The 21,888-nt window shown below is 28.6% G+C and overlaps 3 protein-coding genes across 3 annotated transcripts; all 3 read left to right on the top strand.

The window, feature by feature from the left end:
- The first annotated feature begins 206 nt into the window (after nt 1-206).
- Nucleotides 207-5,074, top strand: LOC123269152 (testis-expressed protein 10). The gene is made up of 5 exons (XM_044734725.1): nt 207-410; nt 3,049-4,225; nt 4,301-4,532; nt 4,678-4,832; nt 4,921-5,074. Exons 1-5 carry the CDS (start codon nt 210-212, stop codon nt 5,022-5,024), a joined length of 1,869 nt encoding a protein of 622 aa, XP_044590660.1. The 5' UTR covers nt 207-209; the 3' UTR covers nt 5,025-5,074.
- Nucleotides 5,075-10,217: 5,143 nt separating this feature from the next.
- On the top strand, nt 10,218-14,300 carry LOC123269189 (odorant receptor 4-like). Its single transcript, XM_044734778.1, has 5 exons — nt 10,218-11,072; nt 12,512-12,904; nt 12,999-13,203; nt 13,990-14,145; nt 14,225-14,300. Exons 1-5 carry the CDS (start codon nt 10,714-10,716, stop codon nt 14,264-14,266), a joined length of 1,155 nt encoding a protein of 384 aa, XP_044590713.1. The 5' UTR covers nt 10,218-10,713; the 3' UTR covers nt 14,267-14,300.
- A 1,044-nt stretch (nt 14,301-15,344) lies between these two features.
- Nucleotides 15,345-20,289, top strand: LOC123269184 (odorant receptor 33a-like). Its single transcript, XM_044734773.1, has 5 exons — nt 15,345-16,249; nt 17,149-17,565; nt 17,631-17,832; nt 18,797-18,952; nt 20,059-20,289. Exons 1-5 carry the CDS (start codon nt 15,891-15,893, stop codon nt 20,101-20,103), a joined length of 1,179 nt encoding a protein of 392 aa, XP_044590708.1. The 5' UTR covers nt 15,345-15,890; the 3' UTR covers nt 20,104-20,289.
- The last annotated feature ends 1,599 nt before the right edge of the window (nt 20,290-21,888 follow it).

Consider the following 21,888-nt stretch of genomic DNA (forward strand, 5'->3'; position numbering starts at 1 on the left):
AATAACTAATTATCTTACCATATTATGGTACAACGTGTTTTTTGAAATTTTGTAAGAGTAGGGGAAGTCCATATGGATATTTTTTTAACACGCTGTTTACTATTTGATAACCTAAAAAAATATTTTACAGTAAATATTGAATACCGCTTAGAATATATTTTTTTTAAGTTTTAATTGAAAAGAAGAAATTATAAAAATAAAATAATAAAATGGGTAAAAACAACAGACATAAGAAAAATATAAAATCCGAAAAATCAAAAGTTAAATTAAAACAAGCGAAGTCAAAATTGTTACCCAAAGGACAAAATATTACTGATACGACGTTTAAAGTTAAAAAAATAGTAATTAGAGAACAATTAAAGGAACATGATCAATCTGAAATTTTGAGTCGAAGAAAATTAAATGTTAAGGTAATTTTACTGCTTTTTTATTTTTATTAATTTTAAAAAATAATTATGAAATTAACAGACATCAGATCATTTTTCTAGACAAATAAATTATTATAAGAATTAGAAATTAAAAACAAAAAAATAAGAATTATATTTTTTAAAATACTCTTTTAATAATAACTAATTTTTAAAATTAATCCAAAAAATGGTCAGATGTCAGCTAATTTTAGTATTTTTATAAAAATTTTTATGGGTATGAAAAAAGTAAAAATTTCTTGACTTTGTTGGAATTTTAGTAAATAAACATTTTATTAATTTTTTTTGCAATCATACTCACTTAATTATTCAAAAGTTTTTAAAAATCAGCTGTTTGCAAATTTTATACTAATCAATTTTTTAATTAGTGTTTACATTTTTTTATTCATTTTTTGATATATTTTGTAATTTAAAATTTTTTCATGCCTACAACGCTTACAATTGTTAATTTTTTTGTAAAAATAATGCTATGGAAGTCAGCAATTGTTTGACAATTTTTGGTTTATTTTATAAAAATAGTATATTACACCCCTAGGAAAGTAAAATAAGAAAAAAGTTTGGAAAATCCAAAAGTGCACGACTCATAATGCTCATTTAATAATGAAATATATAAAAAAAAAAAAAAAAAACTTAAGTCGTTCAAAATTAATTGCCGAAAAAACAGCTGTAGTAGGAAGGTACTGCACAAGCGCCCCTGGTGGAATAAAATGTACATAATATCTATAGATATAGATATATCACCATCCATGTTAATTTTACATGGATATATATAGATATACAGTCTTGTAGTTTTCGTTTTTTATTAATTGTAATTAAACGACACTGAATTAATTAACCATTCGCATTCAGTGACCTACAATCGTCGATTAGAATTAAAAAAAAAAAATTAGGAAAACGGTTGACCCTGAAGGCCATCCCTGCAACTTCCCGCTAATTTCATACTTAGGCGCTTAAAATTGCACCAATGACGTTTTTGAGCTCTTCGAGCTCAAAAATACAATTTATGGGTTATTTTGAGCTCTCCGAGCTCAAAGAGATTGCTTTCCTATCCTTTAAAGCTCTTCGAGCTCAAAAGTCTGATAGAGATTTGATAAGACACTATTTTTTGAATTTTTAAACCACAATAACTTTTGAATGAATAAACCGATTTTTACGCGGTTAGAAGCATTCGACGCAGTTTTTCAAGCCTCACAAAGAATCTCAAATTTTGAATTGATCGCGCTAGGAATTTTGGAGTTATTCCGAAAAAACACTTTTTTCGGTTTTCTTTCGTTCACGATATCTCTCGAATGAATCAACCGAATTTGACCGAACTGGTGGCGATCAACATGGTTTTTTGAGTTTAAGAGCTGATTAGTTTTTGGAATTGAACTATTAAGCCGTTTAAAAGTTATTCCAAAAAAACCACATTTGAAAAAAAATGTTTTTTCAGTTTTTTTAAGATTTCTCAAAATCTATTGATCTGAATCGGTCCAAATAGTTTTCAAAATCTAAGTTTGGTCAAGCCCTTTCGAATGGCACCAACCGCGATGAAATCGGTCAAGCCGTTCAAAAGTTATAAGCGGTTCACATACTTTTACACACACACACACACACACACACACACACACACACACACACACACACACACACACACACACACACACAGACGCCGTGACAACCTCGCGGGGAAAGTCAGGGAAAACAATAACTTCCCGATTTTTGAAAATCTTCGATTTTCGTAGCGGGAAGTTCAAAATTTAACTCAAATAATTGATTTTTTCACAAGTTACAGTGTTTCCGGGGTTTCATAGATGACGGATAGGAAAATTTTTTAACCTATTTTGATGTTTTTTTCCGTTTCTATTGCAGGAAATCAATTTTTAGAAAGTATGGAATTAATCTCCAATAAATTATCTCGACAATAGTATGCAAAATATCTTGATTCCGTGAACTAACAAGGCTATCATACTAAAAATAGTTGCTAAAATGAGGCGAAAAAAATTTTTCGATCGTAAAGCACTCTCTGATGCTTCGCATCATGAGTCGTGCAAATGTCTCAGATCACATGTGATTGTTGGCCGAGGCGAAGCCGAGGTCAACAAAACATGTGATCTAAGGCTTTCTTATTTACTTCTCGAGGAGTGTATACTATTTTTTTCCCTGAGGAAGGCGGAAAGCGGCAACTTCGTTTCGCGCAGCGGGGCTAAAGTTGACGTTTTACGCCCAGAGGGAAAAATTAATTAATAATAAAAAAAAATTACATAGTTTTTTTAATTTCAACGAGTAGAATTCTTATATAGTAATTTTTCATGAAAATTCCTAAAAATTGTGAGCTGTCTATGTACATCAGTATAATAACAAAAATAGTATATTACACCCCTTGGGAAGGAAAATAAGAAAAGCCTCAGATCACATGTAATTGTTTGCCGAGGCGAAGCCGAGGTCAACAAACATGTGATCTGAGGTTTTCTTTTTTACTTCCCAAGGGCTGTATAATATTTTTTTGTCCGAGGAAGGAGGAAAGTGGCAACTTTGTTTAGCCCAGTGAGACCAAAGTTGCCACTTTCCGCCCAGAGGGCAAAAAAAAATGAATAAAAATTCTTTATTTTTACGAATTAATACTGAAAAACGATTGTTACAGGATTTACTGACCCGTTTTCACCATCACAACTCGTCATTCCGACAGGAAGCAATAAAAGAACTAGACGATATCCTTAAGAACCACCCATCTGAAATACTTAATTCAAATTTAAGTACAATATTACAAGGACTGGGTGCATTAGTACTCGACAGAGAACAAGATATCCGGCGTGATACCTTGAAGACATTATCTTTGATTCTAGGATCCATAAAACCCGAACATCTGGCTCCGTTTTCAGGAACCTTAATTTCATATTTATGCTGTGCGATGACTCACATAACACCCGCGATAAAAGAAGACTCGCTAAATTTCCTAGACATAATTGTCGAAAAATCATGTCACTTGATTGCCAAAAATTCACAAAAAATTCTTTCACTCTTCTTGGACTTTATTTCGAAAAACCAAACTCAATCGAATCGTCAACTCTCAACAACATTGAGCTCGAAGCTAACGACTGTTAAATGGAGAAACAAAGTGTTTGATCGTTTGTCCAGTATTTTTAGCACCATCATCAACGATATTCGCTTGAGGTATTACTCCCAAGAAGATTCTATGGAAGAAAAAAAAATTAATATCCAGGAAAAGACTTTTTATCTACCTCTTTACAATAATAATACCAAATTGTTTCATATTAACTTTGATAACAATTGCAATGATCTGATAAGTAAAAAATACAATTCTGAATTTTATGAATTCATAAAGTACATCGATGTCTTGATGCCATTGATTTTTGAGAGCTGGGTTGAAGTTAGACCCCAAGAAACGTCCGGTGAAAATAGTTCACTGATTTCGAATGACACCAAAGATTTTCTGACGTCTATTACGTCCATAATTCAATTGATCATCCAGTTTATTGACATCGTCAAACCGAAAATAGACGACACAAATATTGCCCTTGACTTCTGTAATAAATATAAAAATAATATATCGAAATATTTCATGAACAGCTTTCCTTATTCTTTCAAAGCTGTCCAAATTGTTGCTGATAAAAAGACTACCGTCAGTAAAAGACAGAATGATTTTGAGTCAGCAGTAATTAACACTTGTAATAGGAATTGTTTAGAGCAGAATTTGGCTCTCAGCTCTATTTACATGTGGATTGTTTCGTATAGTCAGACTAATAGATTAAATGAAGTCAGTAAACAAAATTGTCAGAAGATTGTTCAATTTGTTAATGGTAATTATAATTGTTTTATTTTTTAAATATTCGAGTGTGAAATTTATAGTATTATAATTTATTGTTTTGTTTTAGATTCCCTAAATTATTGGAATAACGATCCATCTATTGTCTCACAGTTATTAAAACTTGTCCGATTGATTCTTATTAATTGCAGTAAAATATTGTACAAAAGTGGTGTTAATTTAGAATCAACTGTACGAGCGTTAATTGCTACGAGTCTCAAAGATTCAACGTTGCAAGTTAATATTAAACTGTTCAAAATATTTTGTGATATTTTGTTGGATCAACAGAATGAAATTAACCAGTAAGATACTTGATTTTTATTACGAATTAGAGCGGAGTTTATTTTTAAATTTGTAATGAAATTTTGAGACGAATAGTTTAAAAAGAAATTATTTTGTGCAATTTTAAGATTTTTATGACTAATTAAATAATTTTTATATTTTCAGTGATAAAAATTTTATACAGTTCATAAAAAGCTTACCTGACATGTTGTTGAAAGAAAGTATTCACGATGACATCATTAAAATGATAAATCAAGTTGTTTTAAAATATCGGCAATGGGTACGTGTTGGACTTGAAAATAATCACAGCAGTATTTTAGGTATTTATTTTTTTTAATATTAACTAATTTTTTTCTTTTTTTTTTTTTTTTGATAATATTAAGAACTAAAAATAAATCTTTGTTGCAGACAACGCAAAAAAAATACAGATAATTGGTGCTGATAATGAAAAAGACTCACGTTTAATGATTTGTAATCTATTTTATTTTATGGATGGTCAACTTTATTATTGAATATCTGATAAATTTAATTTGAATTTCGAAAAAAAAATATTTTAAATGAAAATAAAATTTATATATATATTTAATAAATAATGCTAAGTTAAAATATAAAATTGAGGTAATGTCATTTATTATTCAATCAATAGTTATTTTTTCCTACACAATATAAAAAAAGTTTTTATTCAGTTTATATCTAATCGATTGAATTACCTGGAAATGTTGAAGCTTTGTAAGTAATTATTAAAAGTTTAATTTTCATTTATTAAAATAATATTGAAAATGTCGTTAAAAAAAAAATTTCCGAAAATATTGTGTAAATTTCTGAAAATTTGTAACTTATTTCTTCAAAAGTTGGAAAATAATTAAGAGATAGATAACAGTTGGAACGAAAAGATGACACTTATTAAAAAAAAAAGGTAATTTTTGAGGTTTTTAAAAAGAAAACTATTGTAACAATTGATTTGAAATTTTCAGGCCATGTTTATACATACTTCAAGCACACATAAAGACTTTTTCAAATAAAAATCCTCAACATTTTCGTAGTTATCAGGAATCCTCCCAGTAACCAATACAAAAAGTTGCGAAACTACTGCAATAAATGTGACTTTCACAGTGCTAGAAATAAAAAAAAAAAAGTTTATTAAGCTAGAAAATATTTTTTACATAATGACGCAAATAAAAAAAAAAAAAAAACATTAAAATTTTAAAAAATCGCGGAGTTTAAAAAAAAAAATTGCTACAATTTTACTTTTTATGTAGTCAAAAAATTGGAGTGTCATTGTTTAGTGAATTAAAAACTAAAAACCAAAAAAATTTAATTATTCGGATTATTTTTCGTCGAGTCAAAACTACAGCAAATTTGAAAAATATAGTTTATTTAAACTACATATTTATGTAGTTTATTGAATTATTAAATATGTAGTTTATTAAATTTCAGTTTCTAAAAAGAACGCATTTGAAGATGAATGTAACGTACCTTTTGACAGATGATTCGTCTTTTTAAAAATTTGTTGCTCAAAAACTATTTAAGATACCTATTTAAAATAATATTATTTTTAAGAAGATAAACTTTCGGAAAATCAAAAAAAAAATGTCGATTTCTTTTTTTTTCACTCTAGTAGTGCCTTGTAATAAACTCATCAAACTTATAACTTGAAATTAACATATCCAGTGTCAAACAATACTAAAAAATATTTTCATTTGATTAAAATTGTAATTAAATTTTTTTTTCAAAAAAAAGTTTAGGTGTAATATTGGTTACTTAATGAAAGTTTCTTGTTTTCACATGTATTACGTCATATATTTCGAGGCTGTTGCTAACAATCCAATCAATCGAACAAACAAAAAATAATAAATAATAAATTGATTAAATTAAACGAAGCATCGTAAAATTTTACTTTTACTTGAAAATTAATATCCTCATCAAAATTATTTATCAGTGAAAAAATTAATCAAGCTAAAAAAACAAAAAGTGCACTTTTAGCTAACGGACTATCATTTTTTAGAAAGGTAAGAAGAACAATTAATAATGTATGACTCTTGATAAAAAATTCATTACTATTCGATAAACTTTTATTGCAACTTGCATTAAAAATTTATAAAATAATTTCTTCCCTGGAATTAAAATGAAATATTTTCCAGTCGTTTACGCACACTCGAAGATAAAAATTTTTAGCCAATCATACGGTACTCAGCAATATGAGCTTACAAATCGTCCAACCCCTAGTTGCGCAGAAATCATTTGATCATCATATTAAAACATACAATGTCTATCAATAATATAAATTACAGCGACCGCAGAATTACGCGAACCTTGAACCGTGTGACATACAAAATTTCCAAGAAAAATTTAATACATCAGCCAACTCAAAAAAGAACAATTATTAATTTAAAAAAATACATGTATCGTGTGAAATTTAGTTTAATGATGATTCAATTTAATTTACAATTTTTGTACTTGGCTAATTATTTTTTTTTTTAAATTAATTATTCATTGTCTTGATTTTAGAATCATCATCAGTGCTGGTGGATAAAAAAATGAATACCCAATAAATTACCTTCGGTTATTATATGGTGAACCATTATTAATTTATCTTATTGACCATTATAATTACTTTTATTTATGGTGTTCAATATTCTGTAATATCAGGTATTTATTTTTTAAATAATTTTTTCTTAAAAATGCTATTGTCTTCTATAAGAAATTTTATGGAGTACCTGGAATATCAGGTATTTATTTTCTAATAATTTTTTTTTAAAAATACTATTTTCTTCTATAAGAATTTTTATGTTGCTTGTAAAAAATGTTGGTCAGTACTATTTAAGAAAAAAAGTATGTAACTGAATTCAACAGACATCTAATAATGAAAAAAATTTAGCAAAACAATCCCCCACGTAGAAATTTAAAAAAAATTATAAACGCGAATTTTTAAAAATATATTCTCTATAATAATTGATTGGTTATAAAAATTCCAAAAATTGCCAGATGTCTGCTTATTTCAGTATCATAAAAAAATCTGTTTTGAATATTTTTTACTTGCTTAAGTTCCTCTGTTATTAGTTTTGTCTATTATTTGTGTAAATTTTATTTATATAGTTTTTTGATCTACCCCACATCAATATAGAATAAATAGCACTGGTTTTTTTGTATATTTGTGAGTAATTAAAGTAATTTGATGTTGCAAAAAAATTGCGCATATTTTTTCATGCAAATAAATTATTTTGTAAGAATTTAAAATATAGCAATGGAATTAAAAACTAGAATTTAAGAAAAAAAATTTTTATTTATCAAAAATTCATTTATGAATCCAATATAAAATTTTAAACTTTTATTAATATAAATTATTATTTCAATTTAATTATTATTTACTACTCAATAAGATTAATTGCAGCGACAGCACATCTTATGATATTTTAATAAATGAACAAATTCAAAATATATGATATACAAGCTTGATCTGGATTCAGATTTATAACCATGGTAAGAATAAGAAATTATTATTTTTACTATGATTCATAGTTAAATACGATAAATACTTTCAGATTGATGCAGTTTTGGACTAACCATCTTTTACAGAAAATTGGAGAAGAGTTGAGATTTTGAAGTGGTCGAAAATGACAGGATTGACCATTTTTCCCAATTATAATTTTTCTGGAAATCCTTAAAACGCAATTCCAGAATAAATTAAATATGTTTTAAACTCCTTAAAATCAATAATATCTATTGTGACAATGGCGATTGTCATATATGGAAATAAAAAATAAGTTATCAACTTATAAAAAGTTCTAAAATTTTAGTCGTGTTGTATGAATACATCGTAGCATAAAAAGTTATAAAGTTTTGATCGTGTTGTATGGATACATTGTAGCATAAAAAGTTATAAAGTTTTAATCGTGTTGTATGATATGAATACATTGTAGCAGATGTATATACTTACTTACCAACTGCAAACTTTAGTTATGGTGTTATATGTTTCTCTGTTAAAGTTGCATAATAGTAGCAAATTTAAAATAATTTGCCAGCAATTTTTTTAACAACAATGGCTTTTATTGTTTGCAAATAACAATAAATACAATTGACCAACAATACAACTTCTGATGACTCTCTTTGTGCTTCAAGGACTAGAACATTATTTTTGTAGTTTTCCAATTTTTTCAATGATTCTTTAACTTTCTGGACGAATTATATATCAAGGGCTCTACTCTTAAGCTTGAATAAATTAATTTTCTAATAATTGTAAAAAAAAGTTTTGAAAAGCGGTTGAACTTGAAGCTTTCCGCTATTTTAAAGCTCAAAAACTTACCAATTAGTTGATTTTTGAACTCTAAGAGTATTGCTTCAGAACAACATTGTTTTGAAAATCTTATACTGCAATATTTTTTTAACGGATTGTTCAATTTTGTATTTGTTACTATTGTTTAAAATTTGCTGAAAGTGACTTTTTTCATTATAGGTTTCCAGGTTTTTTATTGGATTATTTTTTTATGAACTGTATCACTTGAAAAATTTCGTCAAATGCTGCAAAGTGAATCAAAATTATACAACTCATTTGAAAACGTGTAAATCGCCAAATAAAATAAATTTGAAAAAGTATTAAATCTCAGTTACAGATCACCAATATTAAATAATCGATTTCAATTTATCAATACACTGATAGAAAAGTTAGCTTGCCTCAAAAAAAAAACCTTTCGCCAAAAAACTACTTTGAAGAAACTGATTATCTTGAGTCGAGAAAAAAAATTAGGAAAACGGTTGACCCTGAAGGCCATCCCTGCAACTTCCCGCTAATTCCATACCTGGACGCTTAAAATTGCACTTATGTCGTTTTTGAGCTCTTCGAGCTCAAAAATACAGTTTATGTGTTGTTTTGAGCTCTCCGAGCTCAAAGAGATAGCTTTTCTATGCTTTTGAGCTCTTCGAGCTCAAAAGTCTAATAGAAGTTTGATAAAACACTATTTTTTGAGTTTTCAAACCGCAATAACTTTTGAATGAATGAACCGATTTTCTTGCGGTTGGCGGCATTCGACGCAGTTTTTTAAGTCTCATAAGGAATCTTTGTTTAAATTGATCAAACGAAAAATTTCGGAGTAATTCCAAAAAAATACTTTTTTAGGTTTTCTTTCCTGCACGATATCTCTCGAACGAATCAACCGATTTTGACCAGATCAGCGGCAATCGACGTGGTTTTTCAAGATTAAGAGCTGATTAGTTTTTGGAGTTGATCGATAGAGACATTTGAAAGTTATTTCAAAAAAACCACTTTTGAAAAAAATTTTTTTTACAGTTTTTTTTAGATTTCTCAAAATCTACCGGTTCGAATCGGTCCAAAGTATATTCAAAATCTAAGTTTGGCCAAGTCTTTTCGAAAGGCACCAACCGCGGTGAAATCGGTCAAGCTGTTCAGAAGTTATAAGAGGTTTACACACACACACACACACACACACACACACACACACACACACACACACACACACACACACACACACACACACACACACACACACACACACACACACACACACACACACAGACATAGTGACACCCTCGCGGGAATAGTCAGGGAAGCTTTCTGTGACCTTCAAACGTCGAGATCTGATGAAAACTCAATTTTTGCAAAATGGGGTAAAACCAATAACTTCCCGATTTTCTCAGCGGGAAGTTAAAAAATTCTTGAACCAAGAAAGTCCTTATTGGTTTGAGTGTATTTTTCTTAGTTTAAGAAATTTTATTTATTCCCGAGTCGAAGAAGTGAACTTAGATGAGCTTAAATCAATTGTTGAGTTCATTTAAGTTAATTTTTTCGACTCGGGTTACTCAAGAAAATAAGTTTCTTCAAAATAGTTTCTTAGCGCAAGATTTTTTTTCTTGAGGCAAGCTAACCATTTTATCTGTGTACCTTCTCCGTTGATGACAAAATGAAATATCAAGTTACAATTCAAGACAAAGCGCATGTCAACCCAACCCCAATGCTTGTTAGATTCATGAATAATAAAATACCTTATTATTCTTAGCTTATTATGAGTAATGAAATAAATTACCGCAATTTGAATATATTATTGATCTTTTATAGTTTTGAGAAATAGCATTCAAATTAAATATAATTTATGATTACAAAATTTCTTAATTTTCTATGCAAAATACTATTTAGTGATAGACATTGTGGCGCCCAAGTTCGAGTAGGAAAATATCAGAAATAGTCTAATGACAGTTCTAAGTCAATGTTTATACGTTTTTACTTGTGTGGGTCTTTGGAGACCCTTGGAATGGGACGGCTTAAAAGCACGACTCTACGATTTATACACTATTTTCGTATTATTTTCAAATTACTCTTTTTTTATTTTTGGTCTCATGGACGTCGATTATAAAAATATTGATTTTTTGGGCTCGATCGATCTTATTTCACTGCTACTTCAGTTTATTGAAAACACTCCAAAAATATCATGTTTATTGGGGAATCGTTGCTCTGTATTGAGAATTATTAATAATTTTAATTGTGATCCATTTGACGCTAAGAATAACGATGAGAAAATTATTCAACAGAAATATGATAAATTTAATAGGTAAATTAATTATTTTAATATATTATCAAATAATATTGTTTTTTCTGAATATGTGATGGTTAAAAATCAGCTGAAGTTATATCTTCTTTCAACTTTTTTAAGTACTTTTTAAAAACTTATTCTTTTGAAAAGTTGAAATTGAGCAATATAAAAACGAGTTCTTTTATTAAATTTTTTATTTCAATTAAAAAAATTTGACATTTATATGACTGATTATAAATAAAACCAAAAACTTTCAAGAGTGATGATCAAGCCTAAATAATACATAATAAAGCCCACATTGTTGATCCACTGATAATTATAATTACTATTTAATATCACTTTATTTATCACTGAATCGTTTTATCTAATTAAATTTTTCATTAAGATAGTGGATAGAAAGAAATCGCAATATAATCATTAATTTGACCTTATCAAACTTTTGTAGTTACATTTAGAGTGCTGGACAAAAATTATAAATTCAAGTGAAATTATAAATGTAATAGCCATCCAATGTATGGAATTGAGATACGATGTGTTATCCGGAAGTTATTTAAAGATAAATCTGTAAAAAGAACTACTTATCGATATTTTTGAAAATTTTAAAAGCTGTGGAATAATTTGGAAAATTTTATTTATTTATTAAACAATAAACCTAATAGCTCAAGCCAATAATATGATTACTCAGTGTATTCGGTAATAAAAGGTATTACATATAAAAAATTGATTCTCAAAAAAATAATCAGAGAAGTAAGTTACAGCGTTAATAAAAGCTTTCATGAATTTTAACACATTTGACATGAATTTTTGCACAACTCATGATGCAGAGCATCAGAGAGTGCTTTACGACCGAAAAATTTTTTTCGCCTCATTTCGGCAACTATTTTTATTATTATACCCTTGTTAGTTCACGGAATCAAGATATTTTGCATACTGTCGTCAAGATAATGTTATGGAGATTAATTCCATACTTTTCAAAAATTTATTAAGTACTTGATATGCACGTGCAATAGGAACGGAAAAAAAACATCAAAATAGTTTAAAAAATTTTCCTGTCCGTCATGTATGAAACCCTGAAAACGCTGTAACTTGCAAAAAAATCCATTGGTTGAGTCAAATTTTTTTTTTTGAAAAATTCTTTGAAAGAATTGTTGGTCACCGAATGCGAATGGCTAGGTAACTTAGAGTCGTTTATTTGCAATTAATAAAATTTAAAAAAAAGTCAAAGGACTGTAAGGTAAAAGCCGCAGTATATGATCATGTATTTGTAGATCTATATTCTCAAATATAGGTATACAAATACATGGAGTGATCATATACTGGTACATGATCATATATTGGGGCTTTTACCTTATATCTAAAAATTATAAAATTTTTTTTTGTTAAAATTTTCTCATTCAGCTGATTTTTAATAGTAAATTAAAAAAATTATCCGACTAACTAAAGTATTTTTCATCCAGACAGCTTAATTTGTGGTTTCCTATATTTGGTTTCATATCAATCACGTGGTATACAATTAGTCACATTTTGTTAATGGAGTCACCTACATTATTACCCTATAGAGGTCGGATACCTTACAATTACTCCAATTACCATAAAATTTACTTATTGACAGCGATGGAACAAATTTATTCCGTGTTGAGTCTTGCTAGCATCAATGCGGCATTCAATACTCTGTTTCCAACAATAATGTTTCAAATTTGTGCTAAACTTAATATTCTCAAATATCGTTTTAAAATGATGATCAAACAATTAGAGAATACTGAGGATAATGAGCTGAGTGAAAAAATCTGCAATCGAACTCAAAAACAACTGATTGCAAATTGGGTGGAAAGTCACGTTAAACTTTTAAAGTTAAGTAAATTGATAAAATTTTAATTTCTATGCTATTGTGATTATAATTAATTTTTTTTTAACAGAAAAATAATGATTGACTTATGATTTTAGTTTATTTAATTGTGTTAATACGTTATTCACAAGCGCTATTTTTATTCATTATATTGTTAATTCAATTTTACTGTGTACTATTGCATATATTTTATCACACTCTCCATTTGGTGATATCGCTTTTGTTAGTAATGTATTTTTTTTTGTTGTTAAATGTTCGCAACAGTTTTTACAATGTGCTTCTGCTCATCAAGTTACTATAGAGGTAAAAATTTATAAATTATTTTATTGAATGTTAACTTAACAACATAGTTCTTACATTATTTATAAATTACACTCTTATAGAAGAATTTGTTATTATTCGATAAACTTTATTAACTGTAAATAAATAAATATTTATTAACTGTTAATAAAGATTTGTATCGACCGCAACTCATTTGTATAGACTCATAATTTCAATAGATAATAGACCTTCGTTAGATCAGATGAGTTGATGGTTTTTCTAAAAAAAAGCTGAGAAAATAAAATTATTAAAAAAAATTGGTTGTAATAAATTATAATTTTTTTTTTGCGGTGAAAATTATCAATGTATATTAACTAGTAATTAATATTTTTAAACTGTTATTTAATGTATTTTTTCTCCTAAAAAAATACTTATAAAAAAAAAAAATAAATATAATATTTATTAAATGATCCAAATTTGTCTGAATGAATGACTTTATATTAACAGTTAATAAATTCTTATATCAATATACGAAATAAAATCAGTTGTAAATGAGATATTCTACGCCAAATAAAACGATCAGAAAAACTTTTATTTTTGATCACCTGTTTAAAGATATCGAATTATAAAAAAAAAAAAAAAACCAATCTCTCTTCAAATTTTTGCATGTAACAAAAATTCATCGAAATTTTTTTTTTTTTCATGTACTTAATACAAAAAAAATTTCTAAAAAGTATTTCTATATGCGAATTAGAAGTTTTAAAATTTATTCGTTTTTCGATTTTATTCAGAATCATTTTTAAAAAATGTAAAATTTTGTTCAAATAGTTTGAAAATCTCCGTAAAGTAATTTTTGATACTAAATGGTATACCACTAAAAAGGCTGTCCAAAAATCGATGATCATAATAATGTCTCAGTCAATAATACCTGTCGAATTTGTCAGTGGATACTTTGTTACTTTATCACTAGATTCATTCAAAAAGGTGAGTATACATTTAGAATATGTTACAATTATCCCAAGCAATGTTAAATAATAGGTTTTTTTTTTTTAATTACAATCAGATAATAAAGCTATCATATACGATTTACAATGTTCTGGAGTGAAAATTATTTATTCCTGATTGATTGAGGTGCTGAATAAAACAAGATTAAAGTCATCCAAGAGTTTTGGTCCTGTCAACGTAAATGTGACTTACCTTCAAAAACGTTTACTGAATATGTAGAAAGAAATAATTGTCACATGAATAGTTCTTTGTCAGATATATGGTTTACAGATAAACTTGTCACTGTTAATCTCTCAAATGACTGAAGTTTTATAACAAATTTTTATTTAGAAATTGATGTAGTATAAGTATATACTTTTTCATATGCTTAGAGTAATTAAATATTCTTTGATATTTATTACAAAAACTGTGTATCAACTATAGTTAGTAACCATTGTAGAAAACTGTAACAAAAAATAGTTTTTTATTAGCAAAACATATTATTTAAATTTACCACAAAAAATATATTCATTTAAAATTTTAAATCTAGTTTATCAGACATAGTATATAGAACAATACATTGTATCTATGTCAATGTTTATACATTAAATCACAAATTTGTTATGTACTTTATTAATTATTGTTATTATTATTATTATTGTTATGTACGTTATTTATTATTGTTATTGTACGACATTTTAAATATTTTTAACTTACTATAAAAATAATTTTTTTCAGAACCCAGAATCAAAATGTTGCAAAATATTAAATTATTTATGATAAAACAATTCGATTATTCATTATGTGTAGTAGGGTGTGCCAAAATGTAATTTCCGTAGAGAACCTTTTAAAATTGGAATTTTGAGTTTCGCTTTTAAGAGCAGCTGTGTTTAGGCATTTTCTGAGATATTTCGGGGTGAGACGATAAATTTTATTTTCATAGAATTTTTTAGCAGGAGATTCAATTGTGCACTTCCGGCGAAATTTTGAATTTTCAGCGGAAGTGCCCAAACTAAGCTCCTGTTAAAAAGTTCTATGAAAATCAAATTTATCGTCTCACTCCAAAATATCTCAGGAAATACCTAAACACAGCTGCTGTTAAAAGCGGAACTCAAAATTTCAATTTTAAAAGGTTTTTCACGGAAGTTACATTTTGGCACACCCTAATGTGTAGTGAATAATATTTTACAAGTCTTGTCTCTTAAAGATATAATTGTATAATTCTATAACATTATCTTATTTTGAAGATAAAACATTATGCAATGGTAATATCAAACATAGATGATTGAAAACTTATCCGAAAACGAATAAAATTTTGTCGAATTTCTTCCTCACAATATAGCGGAGTATTAAAGTTTGTCTCAAAAGTTATAACAGAGCGCATGTCAACGTAACTCTACCGTACGTAATGAATAATAAAACACTATCTCAATTACGAGTTATTTTACAAATTATCCTAATTTGATTATAGTATTCGTTTTTAATGGCTTTTGGTTCGAACTTTGAAGCTCTAGGTACAGTTGATTATAAAATTGCATAATTGTCTCTTTGTTGTAGCAAATTAATGTCCAGTCTTAGACATTCAGGTACCTAGACTGGAATAGGGAAGTGGAGAAAACAACCACCATACCTTTAATATTTATTCGCGACATATGTTTGTGTCAATTGACTGATAATCTTGAAAATTTGTAACCGTATTATTATTCATTGTATTTCAACCCTGAACAATAAATAATAAAATAAAAATGAACCTCATTACAAACAGTTGGAAAGTTTTCACCTGGCTAGGACTTTTCAGACCGATTAAATGGACAGGATTGAAAGCACGAATTTACGATTTTTTCACAGTGATTGTTTTATTTTGCAACTACACATTTTTTGCATGCGGCGTTATGGACATCGATTTTACTAATCTTGACTTTTATGCCGACATCGAGCTTATCACATTGATGCTGCAATTCGTCGAAAATACACCAAAGATTCTGTGTATGCTACTGAATCGTAATGATCTTATAGAAATAGAATACAAACTTAAAAATGATCATTTCGAGCTGAAAGATGATGAAGAAAAAGAAATTCAAAAAAAATTCGATAAATTTAGCAGGTAATCTTCCTAACATTCATAAGAAATTATTAAATTTTTAACTTCCCGCTAAGAAAATTGAAAATTTTCAAAAATCGGGAAGTTATTGTTTTTACCCCGTTTTTCGAAAATCGAGTTTTCATCAGATCTCGACGTTTTGAGGTCCTAGGAAGCTTCCCTGACTATTCCCACGATGGTGCCTCTGTGTGTGTGTGTGTGTGTGTGTGTGTGTGTGTGTGTGTGTGTGTGTGTGTGTAAACCTCTCATAACTTTTGAACGGCTTGACCGATTTGATCGCGGTTGGTGCCATTCGAAAGGGTTTGACTAAACTTAGATTTTAAATACAAGTTGGACCGATTCGGACTGATAGATTTTGAGAAATCTTAAAAAAACTGCGAAAAAAAATTTTTTCAAATGTGGTTTTTTTTAATAACTTTTAAACGGCTTGACCGATCAATTCCAAAAACTAATTAGCTCTAAACATCGAAAAACCACGTCGATCGCCACCAAGCCGGTTAAAATCGGTTAATTCGTTCGTGAGTTATCGTTGACGAAAGAAATCGAAAAAAAGAGTTTTTTTCGAATTACACCGAAATTTCCGGTTTGATCAATTTGTGTTTGAAAATATATAATAGAATTTAAAAAACTGCGTCGAATGGCGCCAACCGCGTGAAAATCGGTACATTCATTCAAAAGTTATTGCGGTTTGAAAATTCAAAAAATAATGTTTTATTAAACTTCTATCAGACTTTTGAGCTCGGAGAGCTCAAAACTACACGAAAATTATATGTTTGAGCTCGAAGAGCTCAAAAACGTAATAAGTGCAATTTTGAGCGCTTAATTACGAAAGTAGCGGGAAGTTGCAGGGATGGCCCTCAGGGTCAACCGTTTTCCTAATTTTTTTGTTTCTCTTTTCGAAGGTCTGTTCTCCTTAGTTACGCGACATTGCAAGTATCAGCACTTATATATTACACGATAGGACGTATCCTAGCCATGGAATCACCAATTATATTACCTTATAGGAGTAATATACCATTCAATTACTCCACAAGCAATGAAATATATATGTTAACTTCCATTGATCAACTCTTCTCTGTATCAAGTCTCATTGCTATAAATGGCGCATTTAATTTAGTCTTTACTTCGACAATGCATCAAATTTGTACTAAGGTTCGAATACTTAAATATCGTTTCAACGTTATCATCGAGCAGTTGGAAGATAATCCTAAAATAAATTATAGTGTCGAATACGATACGAAGAAAAAAATTTTTATGACTGAAAGGAATCAAGATGAACTTATCGCTAACTGGGTAGAATGTCATAATGAACTTTTAAGGTTGAGCCACTAAATATACGGTTTGTTGGGATATGAAAATACTTAAATAATTTTTCAAATTTCAGTTTGTATGACTTCACAAAATCCGTTTTTGCAAAAGCTGTTTTCATTCATTATGTCATAAATTCGATAGTAATATGTACGCTTGCGTATATACTGAGCCACTGCGAAATAGATAACATTTTTTTCGGTAACGTGTCTTACTTTTGCGTTAAATGCACACAACAATTTTTGCAATGTTCTTCTGCTCATCAAATTACTTTGGAGGTAAAGTATATCAATCTGTGTATCTTTTTTTCAAATAATTATTCAATAATATTTATAATTTTATATATTAATTTTAATAGGGATTTTTATAGTTAAATTTGGTATCATTAGAAAGATCGACCTAAATTTTTGTTTTTTCTATTTTTACGTATTTTTTGGTGATAGTCGATTTTTTATGTAAGATTTTGAAAAAAATTTGACTAGTTTATTTGCCTTTTATCTATTAATTTGTTCCGTCACATTTGTCCATAAAATTATTGATAATTGATTCACGGAAAGATTAAAACCCGACTGGTTCGTGTTCTGCACCAGACTCAGTCGTGTGCGGGTTACTTTGCACGGATTCTGGTGCATAACCCGACTGAGTCGTGTGCGGACCAGACTGAGTCGTGTGCACATATGACACATGCATTTAATAATGAACAGACTATTAAATCTCAATTTTTTCAGAGAAGGACAATTTATAGTTTTTAGAAAAGACGTTTTTTCTTTTTAACAATATATATTGTTATTTTTTAGTAAAGGGAGATGTCACGGCTAGAGCACAATCAGAAAATTCTAAATTTTTGTATAGTTGTTAAAATTATTAAAATACAATTGTCATTAAATTTGAAATCGATTAACCTCACCAAAAAGATATTTGCATTTAAAAATGCAATTTTTTTTGACAGACAATATAGGAGAAGATAGAAAACCACAGTTGTTTTTGCCGTTAAGGGACAGCCATATTTTTGTAAAATACTGATATTTAATAGAATGCTATATTTATACTTTATATATAACTGTTGGCGATCCAGCCTAATACATACAGCTATATTTATAGTCTAAAAAATTGAGAAATCTGATTGCATGATTATTAAGAAATTATCAATAAGCTATACGGAAAAAAAATTGGACCCTTTTAAAGATTATTTTTTCTGTTTGGAAGCAGATAATTCAAAAAGATATTTTTTTCATTTTGTAGTTTGAAGATCTCCGTGACATGATTTTTACTACCAATTGGTTTGCTACGAAAATATCAATACAAAAATCGATAATTATAATAATGTCAAAATCAATAATACCAGTTGAATTTATCAGCGGATATTTCGTAACATTATCACTAGATTCTTTCAAAAGAGTAAGTACGATAAATAATTAAATTTAGTTTAACTCGAAAAAAATGAAGCGTTCATATTTTTTACCAAAAAATAATTAAGGATACCGGTTAAAATTGAATAAAAAAATTTATATCATGTTGAATTATAGTTGCCTTTGTTAAGAATTCCGATTGAATTATGCAAACCGTAATAAAAATCTGAACAAAAACAGTTTCACTGTAAAAAAATCGCGCCAAGTCCACGTTCATAAAACTATTAAGAAAAAAAAAATTGTTTTTCTCTTTACAAAAAGATATAAAATAAAAAAATTAAAAAATCCAAGTAACCGATATGATTGTTTATGATTTTCGGAAATTAAAAGTTTTATGAACGTGGACTTGGCGCGATTTTTTTTACAGTGAAACTGTTTTTGTTCAGATTTTAGTATTTTTTGTAATTATAATAAAAATTTACAATTGGTACCAACTTAAATCTCGCGTTGGCTGCATTTTTTATAGCAAACTATCCTCTTGAAGCTACAGTTTATGTAAAAATAATTCCAGCGCACCCTGGCGGGTGTAGATGCAAGCTGTGAAATATCTTTTTTTAACTGTAGTTTCCCATCTAATGAAGGATTACTATGCATTCTCGAATTATTTAGTCTGTGACAGATCACTTTGCCCATCGAAAAAAAGTCAGGATCGAAATTTTTGCGTTGCTATAGTTTGTGCTGATTAAATTTAGTAATTTCAAGTAGATTAATTGTTATAAGTGAATATAATTAATTAATAACAGTAAAATAAAGTATGAATCACTGTTATAATATCCAATTTAGGAAAAAAAGTATCGTAGAATTAAATAAAATTTTGCAACCTCAAAATACCGTTCTGCTTACAGTAAAAATAGTCGGTAGTCTGGTGCTCCGTTGACAACGGATTTGAACGGAACTTGGCGCCAGATTCTACCGAATATGTGGATTATTATTCAATGATTGAATTCGATTAATTTCAACCGGAAATTGATCGGTATAGATTGCACTAAATCGGAATTCTTAACAAGATTTTTGATTAGTTATTAAAAAAATTTGTATTGTAGTTACTAAATCTAATATTTGTGATTGTTAATATTTTCTTTGTGTATTATTTAGATTCTAAAATTGTCATACACCATTTATAATGTCCTTGAAGGATAATCTGTTCGTCAGAAAAAAAGGAAATTTGGATTCATAATTAGTGAAGCATGATGCTGTAGATATTCATGTAATTTCATAGAATTAGCAAAATGTGTTATTCATAATTCGTAGAGTATGATTAAAATTTTCTAAAAAATAATTAAATTCACAATGTAGTTAATCACTTCAAGTTTATCATTAATTGTAAAATAAAGTAGAACTTTATAATCAGAATCAATGAAGACTGCAATGAAATAAAGTAGAATTTTGACGTAAATCAAAATAAAAAAATTGGGAAAACGGTTGACCCTGAAGGCCATCCCTGCAACTTCCCGCTAATTCCATACCTAGGCGCTTAAAATTGCACTTATGACGTTTTTGAACTCTTCGAGCTCAAAAATACAATTTATGTGTTATTTTGAGCTCTCCGAGCTCGAAGAGATTGCTTCCTTGTGCTTTTGAGCTCTTCGCGCCCAAAAGTCTTATCAAAGTTCGATGAAACACGATTTTTTTAAGTTTCAAACTGCTGTAACTTTTGAATAAATCAACTGAATTTCACTCGGTTGACGGCGATTGATGTAGTTTTTTGAGCTCTATAAATAATTTTCAACAAAAAAATTGATCTGATAGAAAATTTTGGAGTTATTACAAAAAAACACTTTTTTCGATTTTTTTCGACAACGATCTCACGAACGCATCAACCGATTCTGACGCTTTTGATGGCGATCGATGCGGGTTTTCAAGGTTAAGAGCTGATTAGTTTTTGAGGTCGATCGGTTTAGCCAATCCGAAAATATTTTAAAAAAATGAAAAAAAAAAAACAACTTTTTTTTTCACTTTTTTTGCAATTTCTCGAAATCTACTGGTTCGAATCGGTTCCAACTTACAGGAAATCTAAGTTTGGCGAAGACCTTTCGAATAACACCAACTGCGATCACATCGGTCAAGCTGTTCAGAAGTTATAAGAGGTTTACACACACACACACACACACACACACACACACACACACACACACACACACACACACACACACACACACACGTACGGACATCATCGTAAAAATAGTCAGGAAAGCTTCTTAGGGCTTCAAAACGTCGAGATCTGTTTAAACCTCGATTTTTGCAAAACGGGGTAAAACCAATAACTTCCCGATTTTTCGAAAATCTTTGATTTTCTTAGCGGAAAGTTAAAAAGAAGTTTAGCAAACCTGCTCATTAATTGATCAACAGTTACCTTATCAAAATTTGATTAATAGAAAAATCCTTACCATCAAACATTAAAATCCAAGTTTCACAATAATAATATTCTGTGTTTCACATTGTAAATTTGTATTTTGTGGCGGCTAGCCCATTGTTTGTTTGAAACAAAAAGATGCATGGGGATATAACAATAAATAATAAATGACAATATGGAAGTCGAACAACGTCAGAGTTTCAAAGTACTCACTTATGCTGGCACAAATTTATAATTTCTACACCAGTATGGTAATATTTTTTCATTTATTATTTTTTAATATCTGGATAAGTGGATATGGCGTTTCAAAATTTTGAATTTGCTGCTAGCTATGGTTGATCAAGTATCACTGATAGTGGGATACGTCAAAAATATTCCAAAAATAACTAGCGACCTAAATTACCGTTATGATATTATTGGTCATGACAAATTGCTGATTCATCTACTTCGATTGAAAAACGCTGACGATAATTTTATTCATGCAGAATGATAATCGGTTTGACAGGGAATTAATACTATATTAAAATAAAATATTTTACTATTCAATTTCAGAATACATTCAGATTACACCG

This window comes from Cotesia glomerata, linkage group LG7 (assembly GCF_020080835.1).
Source record: "Cotesia glomerata isolate CgM1 linkage group LG7, MPM_Cglom_v2.3, whole genome shotgun sequence".
NCBI lineage: Eukaryota > Metazoa > Arthropoda > Insecta > Hymenoptera > Braconidae > Cotesia > Cotesia glomerata.